This window comes from Gopherus evgoodei, chromosome 3 (genome assembly GCF_007399415.2).
Source record: "Gopherus evgoodei ecotype Sinaloan lineage chromosome 3, rGopEvg1_v1.p, whole genome shotgun sequence".
Classification (NCBI taxonomy): domain Eukaryota; kingdom Metazoa; phylum Chordata; order Testudines; family Testudinidae; genus Gopherus; species Gopherus evgoodei.
The window spans coordinates 91538503-91560130 of NC_044324.1; the positions used below are offsets into that span (position 1 = coordinate 91538503).

At 39.4% G+C, this 21628-nt stretch overlaps 1 protein-coding gene across 5 annotated transcripts in view; it reads right to left on the bottom strand.

Annotated features, from left to right (window-relative positions):
* Positions 1-21610, bottom strand: part of RTN4IP1 (reticulon 4 interacting protein 1) — a 35879-nt gene extending 14269 nt beyond the window's left edge. The window contains exons 1-9 of one of the 5 annotated variants that reach the window (XM_030556045.1): positions 21452-21606; positions 20798-20851; positions 18328-18479; positions 17458-17526; positions 15081-15205; positions 11254-11302; positions 8313-8449; positions 5375-5558; positions 1535-1627 (exon numbers count right to left, since the gene is read on the bottom strand). In XM_030556045.1, coding sequence (XP_030411905.1) covers positions 1535-1627; positions 5375-5558; positions 8313-8449; positions 11254-11302; positions 15081-15205; positions 17458-17526; positions 18328-18479; positions 20798-20804 — 816 coding nt within the window. In that variant the 5' untranslated portion in view covers positions 20805-20851; positions 21452-21606. Of the gene's footprint in view, positions 1-1534; positions 1628-2584; positions 2700-5374; positions 5559-8312; positions 8450-11253; positions 11303-15080; positions 15206-17457; positions 17527-18327; positions 18480-20797 lie in introns of those variants that run through there. The other 4 variants (XR_003999554.1, XR_003999555.1, XM_030556044.1 and 1 more) reach the window with 4 other exon arrangements.
* Positions 21611-21628: the final 18 nt, after the last annotated feature.

A 21628-nucleotide genomic window follows, 5' to 3' on the forward strand; every position in this document is an offset into this window, starting at 1 on the left:
CTAAAGCCCAAATCGGGCAGATAGTCCTCCAATGCCTTCGCACAATTCCCCATGTGCCAAGAAGGACAAATACTCCCACAATTCACTAGGAAAGAATCATAGTGGCTCAGCCTATTGCAGCACAGAGAACCATGGGATATATCCCCAGAAGCCCTAGAACATACACAGATGAGCGAAGCAGCAGTGTGGACATAGCAACTCAAATGTCACTTGGCAGGGCAGCTGCTCGGAGCCAGCCTAGGCTAACCAGAGTGTTCATATCTGGGTGACAATCACCTCAGTTAACTCTAAAGTGAAAACAAATCCTGGGACTTTCCACTGGCTGGTCAGTACTTCAAAGGTGGCATATTGGGTATATGGGCAGAATAGGAAGTGCAGGTTATCCTGTGTGCCTGGTCAACAGCACTAAAAAGGTGAATAGCAGCAATGAAGTGGCCCAAAGGTCATTCAGAAATTGGGAAAAAAGAACAAAACTAAAAATACCAGTTTCTGGAAGAGGAGGGGGAAATATATAGTGGAGAGAAAGGAAATCCAAATGGGGACATACTTTGATAACCTACACACTTCTAGAAAAGGACTCATCTTTTCGACCCAGGAGCATGAAATGCCAGGAGATTCATCTAGAATCAACAGCACAGAGGGGCAGGTTCTCTTCCTTGTTCTGCTTCAACAGCCACAAAGGCAGTAGGAAACTGTCCATAGCATCTCTGCTGGAGAAGATTTCCTCACTGTGGGAGAGTCCCCAGAAGGTGCTGAGACGCAAGACCAGTTCTTACAAAACCTCATCTCCCAGTGTGGATTGAGGGGAGACTATTTACACTCTCAGGAGGAGCCTCCCCATCCTTTCTTGCAGACAACTTGTAACAAGCTCTTAAACTTGGGAAAATCAGGAAAATAACAGTACACCTTCCTCATCATGACCCTTTTCTGATTCCTCTGTGGAAAACTTCATGACAATTGACAATTTAAAAGACAATGGAGCCTGATGAAATTATGTTAAAGTATCACTGAATTTTATAGCCCTAAAAAGAGAAATAATTACATACAAGATTCCCCACACCACTGTCAATGCATGTCAGCTGTGACCTGTAATACCCTAAATATTCTAGCACTGTACATGTCTGGGTGTGGCTGGGTACATGGATAGAAGAAGCAGCCAAGTTCATTTTGACTGAAGAACCAACCAGGTGTCCTTACTACTCCAGCACCCTTGTTTCATTTTCATTGTCAGAGTTCAGGCTAAACAATCACTTCCAGTGCCAAAAGTAGCCCATTTTGCCTATAGCCCAATAAATTTTATGTCCAAAAAAGAGGGGAGAATCCTATTATTAACAAAGTAGGAAACATCAATGTCTACATCCTGTATACTGGGCGAGAACTAACTGAGAAGGAAAAGTTGAAAAGCAACAATTAGCCCTCTCACTGAACAGTTTGTAATGTTCTATTCCTTAACTGTGGATTATACACTTTTTAAGGCAAAGCGGCATTTATTTCAGCAATAATACAGGGGGTTAAATTACTGATTCTAACATACCTTTCCTGATTCAACCAGTTTTGCTATCTCATCCAAAGATTGGCCGCTCGGTGTGAAAAATGCCCATCGATAATGGATTCCTTTACAGAGGTGCTGAAATGGACAGATCACACAAACACACACAAAGTTACAAAAGAAACTCAAAATGTGAACTGTACATTTAAACTAGAGAGTCAGAGCCTAGAAAGGTATTATAAGAAAAATGTGGGAAATATTTTCTGGTGTCTAAATGTCACAGAAGCACATGGATTAGATGTATGCACATGGATGTTGCGCCGTCACAATAAGATCAGAGTCCAACTGCATGAGTTGGCAAGTTGTGATAAAAGCCTTATCTTCACAGCCAGACAAGCAAGACAGTTTCTTATACAAAATGTAAACTGTGCAAAGTCACATATACATATACACACACACACACACTCTCTCTCTCTCTCTGAATGAATCCTGAATTCTGCTAGGGATTCAGAGCCTTTCACCTCTATGTAATCAGTTCAAATCCAGCCCAAGGTGGCAATCTGCCTGATGACTGGTTGGTGGCCCATTTGAAATAGGCTGGTTGTCTCAACCCAGCTCTCAGCAGACAGGCATACTCATACTATCACTCAGCGCTTGCATCAGTGGCTAAGAACTGACTTAGGGTGACCAGATGTCCCAGTTTTATAGAGACAGTCCTGATATTTGGGGCTTTGTGTTATATAGGCACCTATTACCCTCTTACCCCCGTCCCAATTTTTAATACTTGCTGTCTGGTCATCCTAAACTTAGTAGAGTAGGCCTAGAGAGAATGAGCTATTTGTACCCTCTCTCACTGACAGAGACAGGGTTGATTCACACTAGGGGAGCACTGTGAAAAAAGTTAACGTTGCTGCTACGCATCATGCTCCTTGAAGAGCCAGCCACCTTCCATCTTCAAAGCTGTCAGTCCAACGTCATTCACTATTGTTCAATTAATTATATTATATATTAAAATACATACATTATGTTAAATATACATAAAAGGGAAACTATATTGTACACACACACAAATATAGGCAGCCCTACAAGGTCAACCTGGGTTCTCACAGTAAAGTCAGCTTCTTCTAGCTCAACTTCATTGCCAGTAATATAGATTCTGCAGGCCAGCTTTTACTCTTGGATACATCATGCAGAGACAGAACTAAAGGATCTGCTGAAAAAGAAGGTGTCATTTGTACAAGCTAGCTTTTCAGAAGATAACTGCATTTTAAAGGCTGACATTGACAAGCAGAGGCCTACTCCTACCAATTTTGCTAGGAGAAAGAGGTAAACCAAAAAGGGGATTTTGATTAAAATTTCAGCAAGATCTCACATTCAACCACACAAGTCAGGAGTAACTCCAGTGATGGAAATCTGGTTTGAGAACAGAATCAGGGCCTTGATTTTTCAAATCCAATTGAAACGTGATACATGACACAAAATGCCTCTCACATAAACCTGCAGAAAGCTGCACTGAGCAATATGGGTACAGCCTTCTCTCCAGGCTCCTACTTCACTTCATTATGAACAGGAGGCCTCCCTTTTAAAGTGTCAGTATTAGACTTGGGGTCTCATTCGAATACCCAGCCACAGCAACTGCTGAAACAGCACTCCTTTGGAGAGCAAGAATTGCATGTTCAGGTGAAAAACAAGCCTTTAAAAAAAATAAAGAGTTCACCTGTCTTGTTTCAGACAGAAAGAAATTACACTGCTCTACAGCCAGAATGCTTCTAAAATAAATGTTGTCCAACTTCACTAATTCTGGGTCACTGAGAACGAAAATGATGCTTAAAATTGTTGATTGGCTCTAGTTTTCAAGATATGCTATTGGGTCAGTACATACGACCCTTGACTTGGGAATGGCACAGGATAAGTGAGTTATAAAGGGAAGGGATCTCAATTTAAACCAGAAATGACTAAAATACATCTTTGACTGGATCTATGAATAAATCTATGACTGGGTTTGCACAGTACTTGCTTTTGAGGCAAAACAATGAATGATGCACTCTGAAGCTGGTATTGCATCATACAGGATATGAATTGCATCATGTTATTCCTAAAAGTCATGGATGATGCAATCATAACAAAGCTTACATCACTCTGCTGAACAAATTGCCCTATATCAGCTCTAGAAATCACACAGTGTCGTGCTCTTATTTGTCAGTGTTTGATTTTGCAAAGGGACACACTTCTGTTTAGCCAAAGTGAGCAGAGATGCCTCGTACTTGTGTGAAGAGTGCAGATAACTTCTGCTATGTTTGTGGTGAAGTGATTTTTGCATCACAAAAGCGCAGTCTAACCACTATGGTTAAGAAAACCTATCACCTTTATTTTGGCTGCAAAATTGGAGATCAGGACAAGAGGTGGGCCCCACACATATGCTGCAACACTTGTGCAACAAATCTTCGCCAGTGGTTGAACAGGAAAAGGAAATCTATGCCTTTTGCAGTGCCAATGATTTGGAGAGAGCCAACAGATCATACCAGCAATTGTTACTTCTGCATGATGCCTCCAGTTGGGAAAGGTGTGTCCAAGAAGAAAAAGTGGACTGTGCATTATCCAAACATTCCATCAGCTATACGCCCAGTACCCCACGGAGAAGGACTGCCGGTTCCTGATGCACCAGAATCATTCTCACTTGAGTCAGACGAGGAAGAGGAAGAGGATGAAACTTCTGGTCCTGAACCATCAATGTCACAGGACCCACATTTTCTCCCATCCTCCTCCTCTGAACCACACCTCCTAACACAAGGTGAACTGAATGACCTTGTCAGGGATTTGGAACTACCCAAGAGTAAGGCAGAGCTGTTGGGCTCCAGACAACAGCAGTGGAATCTCCTGGCAGGCTATCAGGGCAAATGGAGCCCATCAATGCTTGCAGACTATTGCTGGACAGTGCCAAGAGATGCTCCATTTAATGAATACAAGAGACAAGCCAAGAAGCGCCGAGTAGACACTGAATAGGACTCAACTATGTACATAATAGTTTTTTGCCTTTTTTGTTTCATAATAAATTTTATTTATATAACTCTTTTGCTGATTTTTAAACTGTTACATAAACAGGACAGGTGAAATATTATCATGTAAAGCAACCATAAACACATGAAAAGGCCTAGGTTTACAATTTATGATTAAAACTCTACTATCTACACAATATACATAGACATAAAATGTAAAAACTTAAATATCTTAGAAACAGTAGCCAATCAGTTGTTTTAATTGTCATATTTGAATTCAGCACATCAAAATACATAATAAATATCACATTTTATCTCTGAAGCAGACGACTTCTCAAAAACTGTAGACCAGTGTTATTTAAGAAGTGAAGACAGAAAAATTAGGGTAACAATATCACCACCCAGAAACTCGAGTCGGGAAAGAGAAAAGAGGAAAAAGGAAAAGAAAAAGTGTTTCTTAGCTGTCCTGTGGGAATTCTCTCCTTTAGGGATGAGGACGGCACATCACTGGAGCAAACAATGTGTTGGGTTAAATCCTGACCTCAATGAAGTCAATAGCAAAACTCCCATTGACTTCAATGGGGCCAGGATTTCATCTGTTGCCTTTACTGTAGACATACCAAGAGGACTTACAATGAAAAAAGTAGAATGAAAAATCTTAACTCAGAGGCACCCAAAACACTCCCACATCAGCCAGACAGATATCAGTTCTCACTCAGTGATCACCAACCCTGTATGTGGAGGAAAGGAAAAACAGAGCTGGGAGAGTATGAGCATGCCTAACTAAGCATACAGGACCGAGGCCAAAACCTCAAAACATGTACCAGGAGACTAACTGCATGCAAACTCCTTATTACACAGAGTTAACACATCCATTTCGTTACTGTACCTTTACAGCTTTGCTTCCAATCGTGACTCCTGTTTGCAGCATGCCATCAGCTACTCCAAGCCTGTCTACATTCAGTAGAAAGGGTGTTACCAAAGTAACATATGTGGCTCCTGACCATTTCTTGAGTAAATCTGGAGACCATTTTTCAGTAGGTCCACCAACATTATCTAGGATGAAATCAAACCTGGAAACAGGGAAAAAAGGTGTTTGGAAAGCACAGTGTTGCACTGAAAAAAATACAGAAATAGGCCTACAATCTTGTAATTAACTTGTTTATTTGAGAGAAAAAGGTGATTCTAAGCAGAGATTGACTATAGCTGAAATGTCCATTTACATATGCAAGGCACTGAAACAATCTGTGCACAGGAATGTAGCATGGAAGACCCAGACTTTCAACTAAATCCTAGTTCACTATATCCCAGCCCCACTGTACACAGAGATTGTACTTATATGTTACTGGTCATTCACTAGACAGGATACAAGCAACTCAGGGCCAACTAATAATCTCACTGTAGCTAAACTGAACACCACCCTAATTGTTTAGAGTCACTATGACTTTGTTACATTGGCCTACACATGCAGCAGCATATAGGGTATGTGAAAGGCAAGCTTTGTCCACACTCACTATGGTGTGCAGCTATATCTAGCCCTCAAAGACTGACAGCAGGGAGGCAGCAGGGAAAGGCTCCAGCGGCTCCCTTCCACTGGGGCCTTTCACTGCAGTGAAGAAAAGGCTTTGTCAGGGGAGAGGCAGGGGAGCTGCTGGAGCGTTTCACTGCGGTGGGAAAAGCCTCCCAAAATGGGGAGACAGCAGGACACTACGGTGCTAAAAATAGCAGTGTAGACAGGGGAAAGACTGCTTGTGCATGCAGGGGTCAGATGTGTAGGATACTCTACTCACCTATGTTATTTATACCCATGCCAGCTGGGTGTGCTGTGTCTGTACTTTACATACTACTGCAAATGTAGACCCACCTAACAAGAGTTTCAAGATATTCTAGAGCTTCACATTCTTCTCCCAAGTAATATTTGCTTGAAAGTTTGAAATTCAAACTATTTAGATTCAAATATAATTATCACAATTTATATTTGAATAATTCTTTAAGAAAAAGCAAACAAAAATCCTTAAAGTGGGAATTCCTAACGAACAACTAATTCCAAGGAAAACTGTAAATATATTTTAAACATAAATGTATTTATCTTGAAACATTTGTTATTTATCTGAGACAGCTGGACTAGGCTTCCAGAAAAACACAATCTATTCCCAGCTCTGCTGCACACTTGCTATCAGATTTTAGTCATGTAACTGTTCCATGCCTCAGTTTCCCTTTCTGTAAAATGAACTATTAGTTCTTACTTACCTCACACAAACCTGTAAAGCTTAATTCATTAATGTTTCCAATGTTGTTATAGCTGTGTTGGTCTCAAGATATTAGAGAGAAAGACAAGCTCTCGAGCCTAGAGCTCTTCTTCATGTAGAACTGATAAATGAAATTGTTTTTAATTGTTAATGTAACTTCTGTTCACCATTCACTACACTTGCCTACATTGTAACTTCTGTTCACTGTTTGCCATATTGTAATTCAAACCCCATTTTAAAACACTCACTCCATTTTGTAAAAACTTCCACCAACCTTCATTTTTGCAAACCCTGCTGTAAGCTTATTAGTTTAGTTTAGATGTGTGAATGAGGTATGTATGGATGACGGAATCAACCTCCAGCCCCAGCCTGTCCTGATGAGATAAAGTTCAAATACCAACGGCTGAAGACCTAGACAACAGCCCTAAACAAAGTAAGAAGCATCCACCCTAAAAAGAAAAGGACAACAGACGGAAGATCAAAGCCAAGTTCAAGGCTGAAAGTCACGCCTGCAATTGATGGGTGATCAATCCAAACCCAGAGGCAGCGTGACACAGCAAGACCTATAGACTTTGAATCCAAACTAAAAGCCTATAAAAAAGAAGGGTGAGATGAGAGACTCTGGGTAACATTCTGCTGCCAACATGGAAGGACATCAGTGCCTGCCCAACAGAGATCCAGCTTGTCCTTGTGCCTGGCTTTCCTGGCCAGTTAGCCGCCACAAGCTACGAACCCAAGCTACAAAATCAAGCTATGAACTTAAGCTATCTTCAGGACTGGTAACTATGCAGCAGCTGCAGAACATCTGATGAGTGTGTGTGTGTGTGTGTGTGTGTGTGTAGGTATTAGGTATAATGTGTGTGTATAAGAATTAAGATATTAGTTATTAGTCATAAATCAAATTGTTATCATAATAAATGTGGCATCTTTGTCTTGTCCCCTTTAATAAGATCCTGTTGGTTTTTACTGGTCTAATATAATTGGTATAATATTCAGGCCTGCTTCAGCAGCACTGCAAACATTACCAAATTAAGCTTTGCAAATCCTGTGCAAGGTATGCCAACACCAACAGTTCATTTTACAGAAAGGGAAACTGAGGCATGAAACAATTAAGTCTGAAGCAGAGCTCTGTGTAGCTTGAAAGCTCGTCTCTCTCACCAACAGAAGCTGGTCCAGTAAAAGATATTACCTCATCCACCTTGTCTTTCATTAATGTTTGTAAGTGTTTTGAGATCCTTGGAGGGAGGCTGATATAGTTGCGGAAATCATTATCATTATAGAAATGTGTTTCAATGAGTGAACTCTTCCCCACTGACTTAACCTATTTTTTCCGACTTAATACGGCAGAGCAGTCTGTATTTATGATACTCATTTCACAGCCACATTCAAAGGGGGGAAGGCAGAGAGCTTGCTTTAGAAAGTAAGCCTTTGCAAAGAGAAAGGCTCAAAACCCCAGAGGCAGGGAGTCTACCAGACTAATTTTGGATTCGGGCAACCCAAAAGGTATATGCAAGGGAGTCTGCTTGCTGCCTATGTCCCTACTGTACTATATAAATATTTAACTGCATTAGTACATACAATGGTAACATTTTCAGTTGCTCTGCTACATCTCCAGATTTGTAATCAATCACATCATCTGCTCCAAGCTTTTTCACCAGGGTACTGGAATCCTGAGAACAAACTGCTGTCACATGACCACCCCAAGCTTTCATTAGCTATATATATAAAAAAAAAAAAAAAAAAATTTCTAAGGTTATAAAATTATTTAAACAATGAAAATACCTCAGAAGACCAACATCTCATTACAGAATCCAAATAATCATCTGCAATAGAGAGAGGACATAGCAGGTGCACTGTGTTATTGTGTAGGGCAACTCACTAACACACAACTCCATAAACCAGGGATGAGCAAACTTTTTGGCCTGAGGGCCACATCTGTGTATGGAAATTGTATGATGGGCCATAAATGCTCATGAAATTGGGGATTGGGGTTCGGGAGAGGATGAGGGCTCCAGATGGGGGTGCAGGCTCTTGGGGGGGGCCAGAAATGAAGAGCTCAGGATGTGGGTGGGGGCTCCGTGCTGGGGCATAGGGTTGGGTGCTGGGGGGAGGGCTTTGGCTGCGGGTAGTCTCTGGGGTGTGGCTGAGGGGTTTGGGGTGCAGGAGGGTGCTCTCGGCTGGGACCAAGGAGTTCGGAGGGCAGGAGAGGGTTCAGGGCTGGGGCAGGGGCACAGGGCATCATGGGTGCAGGCTCTGGGCGGCGCTTACCTCAAGCAGCTCCCAGAAGCAGCAGCATGTCCTCACTTCGCCTCTTACGCGGAGGTGCGGCCAGGCGGCTCTGTGGGCTTCCCTGTCTGCAGGTGCTGCCCCTGCAGCTCCCACTGGCCACGGTTCCCGGGCAATGGGAGATGTGGTGGCACTTGGGGCAGGAGCAGTGTGAGGAGCCCCCAGCTGCCTCTACTCGTAGGAGCGTCCAGAGGGGCATCATGTCACTGTTTCTGGGAGCGGCATGGAGTGGGGCAATCTTCCTACCCCATTCCCTGGCTGGAGCGCCAGAGTGGGGCAAGCACCAGACCCCATTCCCCAGCAGGAGCTCGAGGGCTGGATTAAAACGTCTGAGGGCCGGATGCGACCCCAGGGCCATAGTTTACCCACCCCTGCCATAAACAGGGTTTAGAACATGCAGTTATAATAATTTTCTACTTTGCTGCCTCTTACAGATCTGATACCAGGCTACCTTAAGTAAAAGGCTGTGGGCCTTTCCAAGTTGGCTATTTGGACAGTTAATTCTTCAGATCCTGACAACTACTTAAGTATGCACTTGGCTGCTAATATACAAAGTGCAAACCTGTCATCAAGGTAGATAAAATTTAATGATTTTTTAAAAAAAATTAATCAGATTTTTAATTCAAATAGAATTTTTATTTTTTAATTTAAATAATGTTTTTCTTTTTAAAAATAAACCTGTTTAAAATGAAATATGAATTTATACAAAATATGTTAAGTTGTAAAATTATGATCTCTTAAAACATTTAAGTAAAAAACAACTATGCCGAATCCCTAAGCCTCTATCAAAAACTTTGAGTAAAAGGCTCTTTTTCTAGATTAGAAAAAAGCATCAGGAGAAAAAATATCTAACTTTTGAGCTCAAGTTTTGTAAATATATCAGAAAAGGTCATGAACTCTATTCAGTACTTGTTTCATTAATAAAAATAATGCTATTTTGTGTGTTTAATTAAATTCCAGTTACCATCCTAATGCAGCTTGTCACAAGTCATGAGCAAAAAATTAATTATCTAGTAAATAAGCATTCACCATTTTCTAACATACTAAGAATTTACAATTAATAAGAATCTGAAAGTATTAAGCTATATATATGCATAAATAGATATATATGGTTATAGTGTACCCTAGGTATAAAAAAGATGTATCAAATCTAGTGTAAAGACACTATTTGGTTGTAAATCAGATCACTAGAAACAATAATCCGGCTATCTGCAAACTTCAAAGAGCAAAACTATCACTAATTTATCATAGGGAAGGTGGCTGGTTAGTTTATAGTCTGCAAAGCTGCTCAAACAGAAAGGAATTTTGCTAATTATTTAATTTACCCTCTATTGTATACATTATTCTCACTCTTCATTGCAATATCTTCTTTGATATTTGCCATCCATAAGCCTAACACAGGAATGAATTATTCTGCATGATGACAGGTAGCAATCACAACTACTCAGTGGCTTACTGAACTCATTTAGTAACCTGCTTTATCAAGGCTCAGGCAGACAGCGTACCACTGAAAACTCTCCCGTGCTCTTCTAAAGGCTATTACATTTACAACTTTGAAATCTAAAAAAAAAACAACCACTTAGTGGTGCACTCATCTAAAATGTATTTGTTTATGCTCTGAAAACAAAGATGTTTTAGTGTAATGGGACATTGCTTTCAATCAAAAGCCCCAAATTTAATGCAAATGTACTAAGAACAAGTTTAAAAACACCTCCTCTCTTAGGAACTATTGAGATTAAAAAAGTGGGGAGGGGAAATTGCCTTCTAAGCCACTACACTATATTTGATGCACATAAAAATATTAACACATTAAGGAGAATTTACATCAGAAAACAAAGCAGTTTGTTGAAATCATTATCAATTTATACCAGTTTATTCCACTTAGGGGTGAGGGAGGCAGGAAATCTAATGAAAACATAGATTTCAAGTCACATGGAAATTGGAGTCTCCTTCCCAGTAACTAAAGCCTTGAAGTGTAATCGTTCATGTCCTACACCCATAACCTCTCTGCCCCTAAAGCCTACTCCTTCCTAATTTAGGCTAAGATAATAACAAACCACATGGAAATGATAAATCTCAAACTATTTTCAAGCTCTCTTACCTTTGGGCTTGCACTGAGATCATTCAGTAGCTTGCTTATTCACAACCAACATCCCCTACCTCCTTTCCCTTAAACCTTGATCATAGAGTATTTTCATAAAAGACTCACACTGGGTTTATTGTAATACATCACCTGGATAGCAAAGGTACCAACTCCACCTGAAGCGCCGAAAATTAATATTCTGTAAAACAAGAGCAATTCCAATGGATAAAACCTAAGTGCATCGCAAGACAATTCCACCATGTAAGAATCCATGTGAATTAAACTAATGAAATACCCAGTATACACAAAGATTCCTTGGTAATCCTATTTACATGAGGGGGAGGATTACAACAGGGAGATGAACACGAATGTAGGAGAGAAGCAGCAGCTAAGACAAAGGTCTGATGAATACAGCATTGCAGCAATCATAACAAATACCTAGGGTTATATTTTAGAGGAGGTGCCAACATGTCAGCTTTAAAAAAAAGGTGCAAAATTTTAACAACATTCTACTTGAATGTCTCTTAGAGATCTCAGATACCAAGCTATGTGAAATTAACAGCTCTGTTTCTCTTTCAAAATTGGTCCTTTGGACAGTTAACCTTTCAGATGACTAAAAATGTGAGGTAACACTGTCGACTTATGCTTCTATGACAATAACACTATCTTCCAGTACAGCAAGGCAGCTCTTTGCCTTGTTCATATGAGTTTTCCACTAATCCGGAAGTGGAACTGTAGGCCAATAATATTTTCATCAAGAGACAATTTAAAGGAAGCACTAGTTCCACCCTTTCTCTCCAAAAGAACTGAATAAAGTTAGCACTTCATAAGCTTGGACCCATACTTTATGCATCAAATTTTCATTGGTTTTGTGTTGTCATATTTCCTTAACAGAAAAATCAATTGTGAATGTAAACCTAAGAGAAAATATGTGTTTAAAGTGGTGGTATTTACAGTACTGGGACATTTTAGAACTCATGGAATGTAAGTCACATTATTAAACTCTATAGCTAACAGAAAAAAACATGTAATGAAGTAGACTAGGCAAAAGTAATTTTGAGGCTGAACTAAACCAAAATACATTTCTTCTCTAGAAATTCTGCTGTACATTGAACAGAACTCGGCTAATTTTCATTTATAATTGGAAGAGATTACAGAATACCAAATGTTGAGAATGAGCAAGAAAGATAAAGATCAGAGCTACTGCATAAAACACGTTTTGAATTTATTGTGACAAGTGTACATTCACTTTACCTGCGTGTAATAAACACCTCATAGTATATTACTAAACACACTGCAGAATATTTTGTTAAAATAATCTATTCTTAGTGATATGGGACCTCAGTACAGCACTCTAATCGTGCTATTTTACAAACTTCATCTAGATACTTTCTATTAAAGCTTTAATACATACACTTATAAGAAAGTGTTACCTGAAGCCTATAAATGGAATTGTAAATTTTAAACTATCTGCTGACTTCAGTACAGGAATATTCAAGTCAGAATCTTAGGGCTTGTCTACATCACAAAGTTGCAGCGCTGGTGAGGGGGTTACAGCGCTGCAACTTAGGAGGTGTACACATCTGCAGGGCATCACCAGCACTGCAACTCCCTGTTTGCAGCGCTGGCCGTACTCCCGTTTTGTCTCGGGTGTAGAGGATCCAGCGCTGGTGATCCAGCGCTGGTAATCAAGTGTAGACACTTACCAGCGCTTTTCTTGACCTCCGTGGAATAAGCAGGTATCCCAGCATACCTGAGGAAGCCTCTGGTAATCAAGCTGGTCTCCTTCCCCGGTTTGCTCTCGCGTTCCCCGAACCACCCTGCAAACCGCAGGGAAGGAGACCTGCTTGCACAGGGGTTCGGGGAACGCGAGAGCAAACCGGGGAAGGAGACCAGCTTCGCCGCGGTTTGCTCTCGCGTTCCCCGAACCACCCTGCAAACCGCAGGGAAGGAGACCTGCTTGTTCGGGGAACGCGAGAGCAAACCACGGCGAAGCTGGTCTCCTTCCCCAGTTTGCTCTCGCGTTCCCCGAACCTCCGTGCAAGCAGGTCTCCTTCCCTGCGGTTTGCAGGGGGGTTTGGGGAACGCGAGAGCAAACCGCGGCGAAGCTGGTCTCCTTCCCCGGTTTGCTCTCGCGTTCCCCGAACCCCCCTTGAAGCCGCCCAACAGCGCTGCAGTATGGCCACATCTAACAACACTTGCAGCGCTGGTTGCTGTAAGTGTGGCCACTCTGCAGCGCTGGCCCTATACAGCTGTACTAATACAGCTGTAACAACCAGCGCTGCAAAATTGTAGATGTAGACATACCCTGAGTGACTATTTTGTTCAAAAGACTGAAGTTCTGAGATATCTGATACCCCGTGATGGTTTCATTAAAGTTTCAGTATCTTCAAGCAAACGATGTTTCTGATTTAAATGCTCTCACTATGCTGGGGATGAAGGAAATTGCTTTTGCAATTCAAGATTGTAGTATACTGTCTGGATGTTGGATTCAACATTTTGGTTTTAAAAAAGGCACATACTTTTGCCAAACACCTTGCCAATTTTCTTCCTAACTTAAAATTTGCTGTTTTCTCACTAACTTTTTGGAGAAAGCTACAGCTAAAGAATTGAAAATTAATCTTTTGAAGAGTGACCTAAGTAAAATATTTCAGTGGAAGTTTAGAACAGCTTTGGTGAGGGTTATCTCTTTATTCTAAAAGCCTCCAGGATACATGGATCTTCTTTGTACATGATACAAGAGTTCCACATCCGAAGCAAAGAGCACTAAGTAAATTTCCAGAAATAAAACAAGCAGTCAAAAAACTTTTTCATTCCCCCAACCCAAGGGCTGACCACAGCCTGTTTGCAACCCAAATGTTATACACTGGAAACTATTTACACTATTTATAAAGCACTCTATAAGCGCATATGAGTAATTATTAGCAACAACGGACCATGTAAATAGTGACTGAGAATGTGAAAGTAAAACTCACTAGTTTTTTTTCATTGTTTAAGCTGAAGCAAATGCAAAAAGTAAAGAAACAGTATAAATAAAAGTTTTTTAAAAAGCGCTTTCACTTTTAGGTACGTTTTATAACCTAGGTAGGACATTTTTAATCTGTTTTAACCCAAAGGCACCTCATTAAATGATATTAATCCTATTTACATGCAACAAATTAACCAAAATGAAAAATGATCTAAAATATTTAAAAAAGGAAGAGGGAGATAAGTGTAAAGTTCTACTGTTTACTACAGGGTAATACCAATAGTTTTAAGAGTAGAAGCAATTTCAAAGAAGAATTTATCTTCTCAAAAATACAGTTGACCTTTAGAACAAACATTTGCCTGATATTTTCATAATGAAATTTATCATGGCCAGTTACTTCAGTCTCTTCCAAAGATGCAGATGAAAGATTTTCATTAAATCCAATGTCCTTTGCAATATGTTTTAATAAACATAAAACTCCACGATAACAGGTCGGAAAGTATAAGGTCAAGATCTTGCAAACATTTAGGCATATTATTAATTTTATTCATGTGAGTGGTAGCACTGACTTTAATGAACTATTCACATAAGCAAGTTAAGAACACATATAAGTGTTTATAAGATCAGGACCAAGTTGGATTTCCCTTCTGTTTAGAAGGAAGCTGAGGTGAGAAGACCTCTGACCCCATCAAAACAACTGAGGGTCTGATTCTACAAGCTTTACTTAAGCAAATAGCCCCACTGAAATAGGACTATTTGTCAGAATAAAGGTTAGCAGTTCAGGCCCTGAATTAAGGAAGTAAACTTTCAGCCACATGTCATCTCTGTATCTTTACCATACTAGTGCAAATTCAAAGGCTTTACCATTTTATGTATACAGGAATGACTCTGCACATTCATTTTTTTTATTTTACCTATCTTAAAATTTTAAATTCAGTTAGCTCTCTATACAAAAAATAAACACACAAAGCTTAATGCAAACATATTAGCACCAGGACCAGTTACTTACCGTTTCCCACTGCAATTATCTTGGTTCAGTCCCCCAATTTGGTTCATTGCAGACCATGCTGTTAGACCGACATATGGTATGGAGGCAGCTTCTATGTGACTGAGACACTTGGGCTTGTGAGAGATCTAAAGTAGAAGATCAGTCATGTCTAAATCACAGCAAATAATATATTTGGGGACTATCAGGATTGATAAAAATAAAGTTTTTAATATTGATTTCAGTAAAACATTCAGATTTGATTTACATTAAATACATCTTTCATTTAAAAAATAAATCTTTTCTATAATCTATTCAAATCGTTTACATTAAATAAAAAATAATATTAAGCAGTAAATGTTTGCTGCAAAACTTTTAAAGAGAGTCATACTACTGAACTGGAGGAAGTCACTGGCTAAGAACCTGGAACTAGAGCAGGGGTTTTCAAACTTTATTGCACCATGACCCTCTTTTGACAAAAAAAAATTACTATCCAACCACAGGAGCGGGGACCGAAGCCTGAGCCCCACCACCCCCAGGGAAGTGGGGGAGGGGGGCAGGAAACCAAAGCCCAAGGGCTTCAGCACCAGGCTGGGGCCTGTAACCTGAGCCCTGCCACCCAGGGCTGACACCATCAGGCTTCAGCTTTGGCCCTGGGCAGTGGGGCTTGGGTTTTGCCTTTGGCCCCAGGCCCCAGCAAGTCTAACACCACCCTCGGTGACCCCATTGAAACGGGGTCACGACCCACTTTGGGGTCCCACCTCACAGTTTGAGAACCGCTGAACTAGAGTTTGCTGAGCTGCTAACTCAGCTTTTGACAGCAAGAGCACTGACTGCAGGCACTGAGAGAATATTTTCTTCATTTCAGTTTTCTGAACTAATTCAATACAATGGCTAGTTCATTCAAAGTTAAGAAAACAGCTGGGAGCAGAAAAAAGTGGGAAAGCTTGTTTTCCTCTTCCAATCTATGAATAAAAGCTAAGTGTGAGAGGATGAGATCTTCTAGTTCTAGAATCTTGAAGGACATGGTGACCACAAACAACCTGTTCAATTCACTAACGACTTTGTTTAATAAATCAGTTTATTAAAACATGTCCTGCATTTGAAATTAACTTTTTTTCTTATGTATTCAGCATATAAGGTAGTTTTATTTAACTACTAAAAAAATTAATGCTGATTTTGTGCATTTTTAATAGACTCTAGTTTCCATGCAAATAGAGCTTGACACAAATCATAAGTAAAAGATCAGTCATGTACTAAGAAATGTATCATTCACATTTGCTAAAATAAAATGTAACAAATTTAGAATCTGAATAAAATTTAAACAAATATATAGCTTAACATACATATGTATAGTTTATTCTCCTAATGTGTAACAAAAAATAGTTACCACTGACACTGCACCCTATATTCTTCATAGAGATACTATATGATATGATAATGGCATAATTATAATGCATTTTATCAAGCTAAGTCGTGAGATATCATTGAAAAGGTTAGGATTTCCTGATATCATTATCCTATTTCTATGCATTTATCACTTTTGTATCTGAAGTAGGAATATTGACTATGTATCTGTATTAGAAATGTGTTTACACCTGAGGAATGCCCACTAGCCAAGATATTTCATTCTGAAAAGCTGTGTGGGGAAGGGCCATTAGAGAAAACAATAGGCCTTAGAAGAAATTTATCTGCCACTTGGGGGCATTCCTGAGGACGCTGCAGGCAGTCTCCGAGTCAAGGCTGCTGTGACACTACTGGGATGTGTGACCAGGTCACTAGTGCTGGACTCCATCTTGGGAGATCAGTATTTTTCCACTGACTGCCGCCATATTCAAAAGCTATATAAGGTAGAGGAGTGACATCATCTTGGTTTTTCACTGGAGAAAGCTTGTCACAGCAATACTGTGTAAAAGGAGCCCAGGCTGGTGGACTGGGGGGCTCAGTGGTACCCTAGCTCCAGATGGCACCCCAGAAGGAACCCTTCACAACCACATTTACTATAAAGTTTATGTTTAGTTGTAAATCCACAAGTTTTAATGGTAATCAATCAGTGAGAATCAACCTTCCTTTAGAAAAATAACTAAAAAATACAAATATAAAACAGGATTAAAATCAATTATTATTTACATCAAGGTTTCCTGCCTGCTAATTTAAATTACAATTAAATTACTGATTTAACTCAACCCACCAAGTAGACTACACAAGGCTACAAATTAAACAAGCTATTCTAAACCTCAGCTGTTGAATTTTCAATGTTTCAAAATATCTTGACTAGATAAGTAGAAAAATATTTTTTTTAATCTATACAATTTAAAAACTGTGAAAAAGCTATTAGATTTTGTAAGAAACAAAGTCTGCTGAAATTCTTGTTTTTATATCAAAATGTTGGTATGGTTACCTCATTTCCACTAGCTACAACAAACTCTGATATAGTGCCTTGCTTCCAGGGAGGAACTGCTGCCCATACCTAAAACCAAAGAGAAAACACATTTGAACTTTTATTATTTTCTTAATATTGTATCTATATCATAGAAAAGTCATTTTCCAACCTCCAGAACAACTTCAGTGTAGCATAAGTAGAGATTAATTATACAGAACATCAGTTTCACTAGATCTGAGTTCACTATAAAAAGGTTTCATTTGCTCCCTTAAACTACAGAAGAATGATTAATAGAAGCATGGATGGGCCATAAAACTAAGACATACTGTATGGTGTATAATATAAACTTTTGGAGAAAGCAGATTACATTAAACAGTTCATATCTTATTGGAAGGCCATGAGCTGGAACAATACCTGAAAGATAAAAAAAATTCCTCCAGTAAAACCGAAAAGAGTTAAAAGCAAGTCTTATAAGGATTTGTATGGGGTTCAGAAATTTGCTGACTCTTCAACTATGTCAGAGTTTTTGGTATTATAAGGTAATATAGATTTACCCAAGAGAAATTTCCTGTTAAAATTCTAGTTTCAATCAAAATGAAGAAGCTACAGGTGTTTTGATTTTTAATCTAAGAAACCCCCACCTCAGGATTTTAACATATGCAATTCAATGGACCCTAAATATAAAGGAATGGGGTAACTAGCCCATATGAATATTTTGCAGGAAAATACAAATAAGAGTTCAAAAAAAAAAGTTACTGCAACCCAGTTTTCATGTAGGCTGCAGGTAAGGAAGAAAAAATAGTTATTTGCAAAGAAAAAGAAAAAAATTGATTTCATATTCAATTTTTAACATAGATAAAGTTAGAAAAATGAGACAAGTTACATCACCTCATCTCCAGGTTTGAAATAGGACACATTTAGACCACATTCCATAATTACACCAGATACATCTCGACCAAGTGTTAGAGGAAATTCACTCCTGGCGCTTTTCAATTTCAGTGGATCACGTTTTGCATTTAAAGCAGCTGCTCCATAACCATCTACAAAACATGGTTTAACAGAGTACGAAATATCAATGATTATTTTTATAGAACTGCACCAGTGAGCAAGGTGTAAAGTTGCATTATGCACAGACTATACACCCCTGATTTTTTTACAGTTCTGAAAGTGTTCTCATCTCTAAAGAATTAGAATCAAGCAGAACGGTATTATTTTAGGTTTTAAAAAAGTTTATACAATTAAGTATCAACTTTTAAGTCTTGCAATATTTCTTTTTTTGTCTCATTTGGTGCACTATATAAAAATATTAAGTATCACAAAACCAGCTAGCTACTTATAACATGATATTAGACATCACACTGACAGATGTTTGTTATTTCATTATAAGAACAATTAATCATTACATGAGTGACAACAACACAGCACTTTATTCTATTCTCTTGAGAACTTCAGCTGATAACACATTTCATCTTACAATAATACTTTATAGCTAACGATGCAAAAGTATTGCAAAATACATCTCATTTTCCCAAGGAGGGAAATGTAACATCCGCACCCATCTAAATATGATTTTGGAAATCACTAATGGCCTTATGTTTAGAGGTACTGAGCAACTCTAACTCCTATTAAGTAAATGTGAATGCTCTGCATCACTCATGGTCACACCACAACAACCAAAAAACCCTGGCTGGACTAACCATTTTCTATTCATAGAATATCAGGGTTGAAAGGCACCTCAGGAGATCATCTAGTCCAACCCCCTGCTCAAAGCAGGACCAATCCCAGACAGTTTTTTACCCCAGTTCCCTAAATGGCCCCCATGAAGGGCCGAACTCACAACCCTGGCTTTTGCAGGCCAATGCTCAAACCACTGAGCTATCCCCTGCCCTCAGTTGTTCAGATATACAGGGCCTACCAAATATATAATGGCCTGCATAGCTCTCCTATTTTAAAAATTATCAGTCATAGAAAAATGAGCAATCACAATTTTAATTATGCACCATTATAATAAAGAAGCTTAAAGGAACACTCAAACACAAAATATTTTCTCAGGATGAAAATATGGTGTTTTGCAAGTCATATGTACCAAAAAGCTCCTTAAAATCTTTGACTATCTCACAGATGTCTAATTTATTTTTCATAGGTACATGAGCATTGACAGGGCCAATTCTGCAATCATTAATCACACGAATGATCCCACTGGCTTCAGTAGGCCTCCTCAGATGAGTATGGGTTGCATGATTGGACAAACAATCCTATAACAAACAACCTGCAATGTTTTGAGTAGTTTTGGCCCCAGAGTACAAACTAAGGCCTCAGTCTCACAAGGAGCTTCATGCAGGCAGATCCCTGATCCATCCAGAATTCTGTGTAGGCTCAGAAGTCTGCTAAGATGGAGCTCACTGCAGGATCAGGGCTTTTGAAGAGCATTAAATTGCAAGTAACTGATTTATCACCAAAATTTTAAGGTCAGATGTTTAAAAAAAAATAGGAAGTTCTTTCAATTTTCATCAGACTAATATAAAAATTTGAAAGCAAGCTCGCATCTCGCTGTGAATAAACAGTGAAATATAAGATTTTCTGTTATTTTAAGTTTTTGTTAAGATTTCTGAGCCTGCTATTGAGAACAATTGTCTGACTAGAAAAACATCAAATGGCAATGATCAATCAGTTAAATGTACTGATTGGCCAAAGCCTTGAATTCAGCGGACAGCAGACCTGAAAAAGAGCTGTGTAAGGTTGAAAGCTTGTCTCTCTCACAAACAGAAGTTGGTCCAATAAAAGTAGCCACTGAGGCACCTATGCAACAGGAAGTTAGGATAAAGATGAGAAATAAACATTTTGGGGAATTAATTCTATGAGCCAACTGTCATGGGAGTTGAGGAAGCTCAGTGTTTTGCAAGAGCAACTCAGCACTGTGCAGGCCTGGGCCCTTGAACAACAGGAACTAAACTAACAGAAGAAGAAAAACACTTTAAAATTGGGTTGCAAGTTGATTCTCATTCTGATCATGCAATTTAAGTCTGTGAAGGGCAGCAACCAGCTGTTTGTATTACTTAGGCTAAAACCCAGCCCATTTTTGCTTTGGTAGATGCAGAAATATAGTCTAAAGTTCACCACTCCACCCTGACAATTTAACAGAAAAAAAGTTTTGCAAGAGGATTTTCCCACAATAATCATAGAATATTTTTCCAAACCGCCCTGTTTAAAAACTATTGGAGCCACAGGCACATTTTGGACTATGATTTACAACAACAATTTAGTAATAATAATACAAGGTATAATAAAATTATATTTACAGTATGAACCATGTTAAGAACTTAATCAACACTAAAATACACAAAAATAAATCACTTACTTCTCATATTAACATCTATAGGGTTTAAACTTGCAGCATGGACTTTAATAATGACTTCATTTGGAAAATGTATTACAGGGAACATCATGTTATTTGTAAATCGTAGCACATCATTTCGCCCATATCTATCTATTATCCACGATGCCATAACTGTATATCTCTGACAGGAGAGGCTGATATTTCTACATATACAAGGCTTGATTAAACTTTTGCCTCTTCTAAGGCAAGTTGCCATGGAACTTTGACTGAAAAGCAAGCCACTGTATGCTCTCCTACTAAGCAGATACATCTTTAAATACATTATTGCCAGTGCATAAGGTGAGATCTTTAATGACTCTAGCTACTATTCTAGATGTGTAAAAATAATTACATGCTGGCCACGCTGATGCTTCCCATCTGCACAGAAATAATTTTTTAGCCAATCAAATCCATGTACGTTTGCCAACTTCAATTTTTAAAGTCTTTTATTACTCGAATTCTTCTTTTACAACCATATAGGGGGGTGTCCAGATTAAATTTTTAACTACAAAGCTCACAGCTTTTTGGATGTGAGCGAGGAGGAGTAAACAAACTGACTTTTCCCCACGAGCATCACAGCCCCCCGAGAATCCCTAGTCTGGAAGGGGGAATCCCCCCAAGCCCGTTATAACTCACCAAATCTCAGTGTCCCACAGACCCCTCCCCAGCCAGCTCAGCCTCCACCCCACAAGACTCCAGCCCCCACCACCCCCTGCCCCTGCTCAAGGGGCTAGCGCGTCCCGGCCTGGCCTGAGCCTCCGCTCAGCGCACACAACCCTGAGGGTCACTCTCCGCCGGGCCACGCCCACTCCT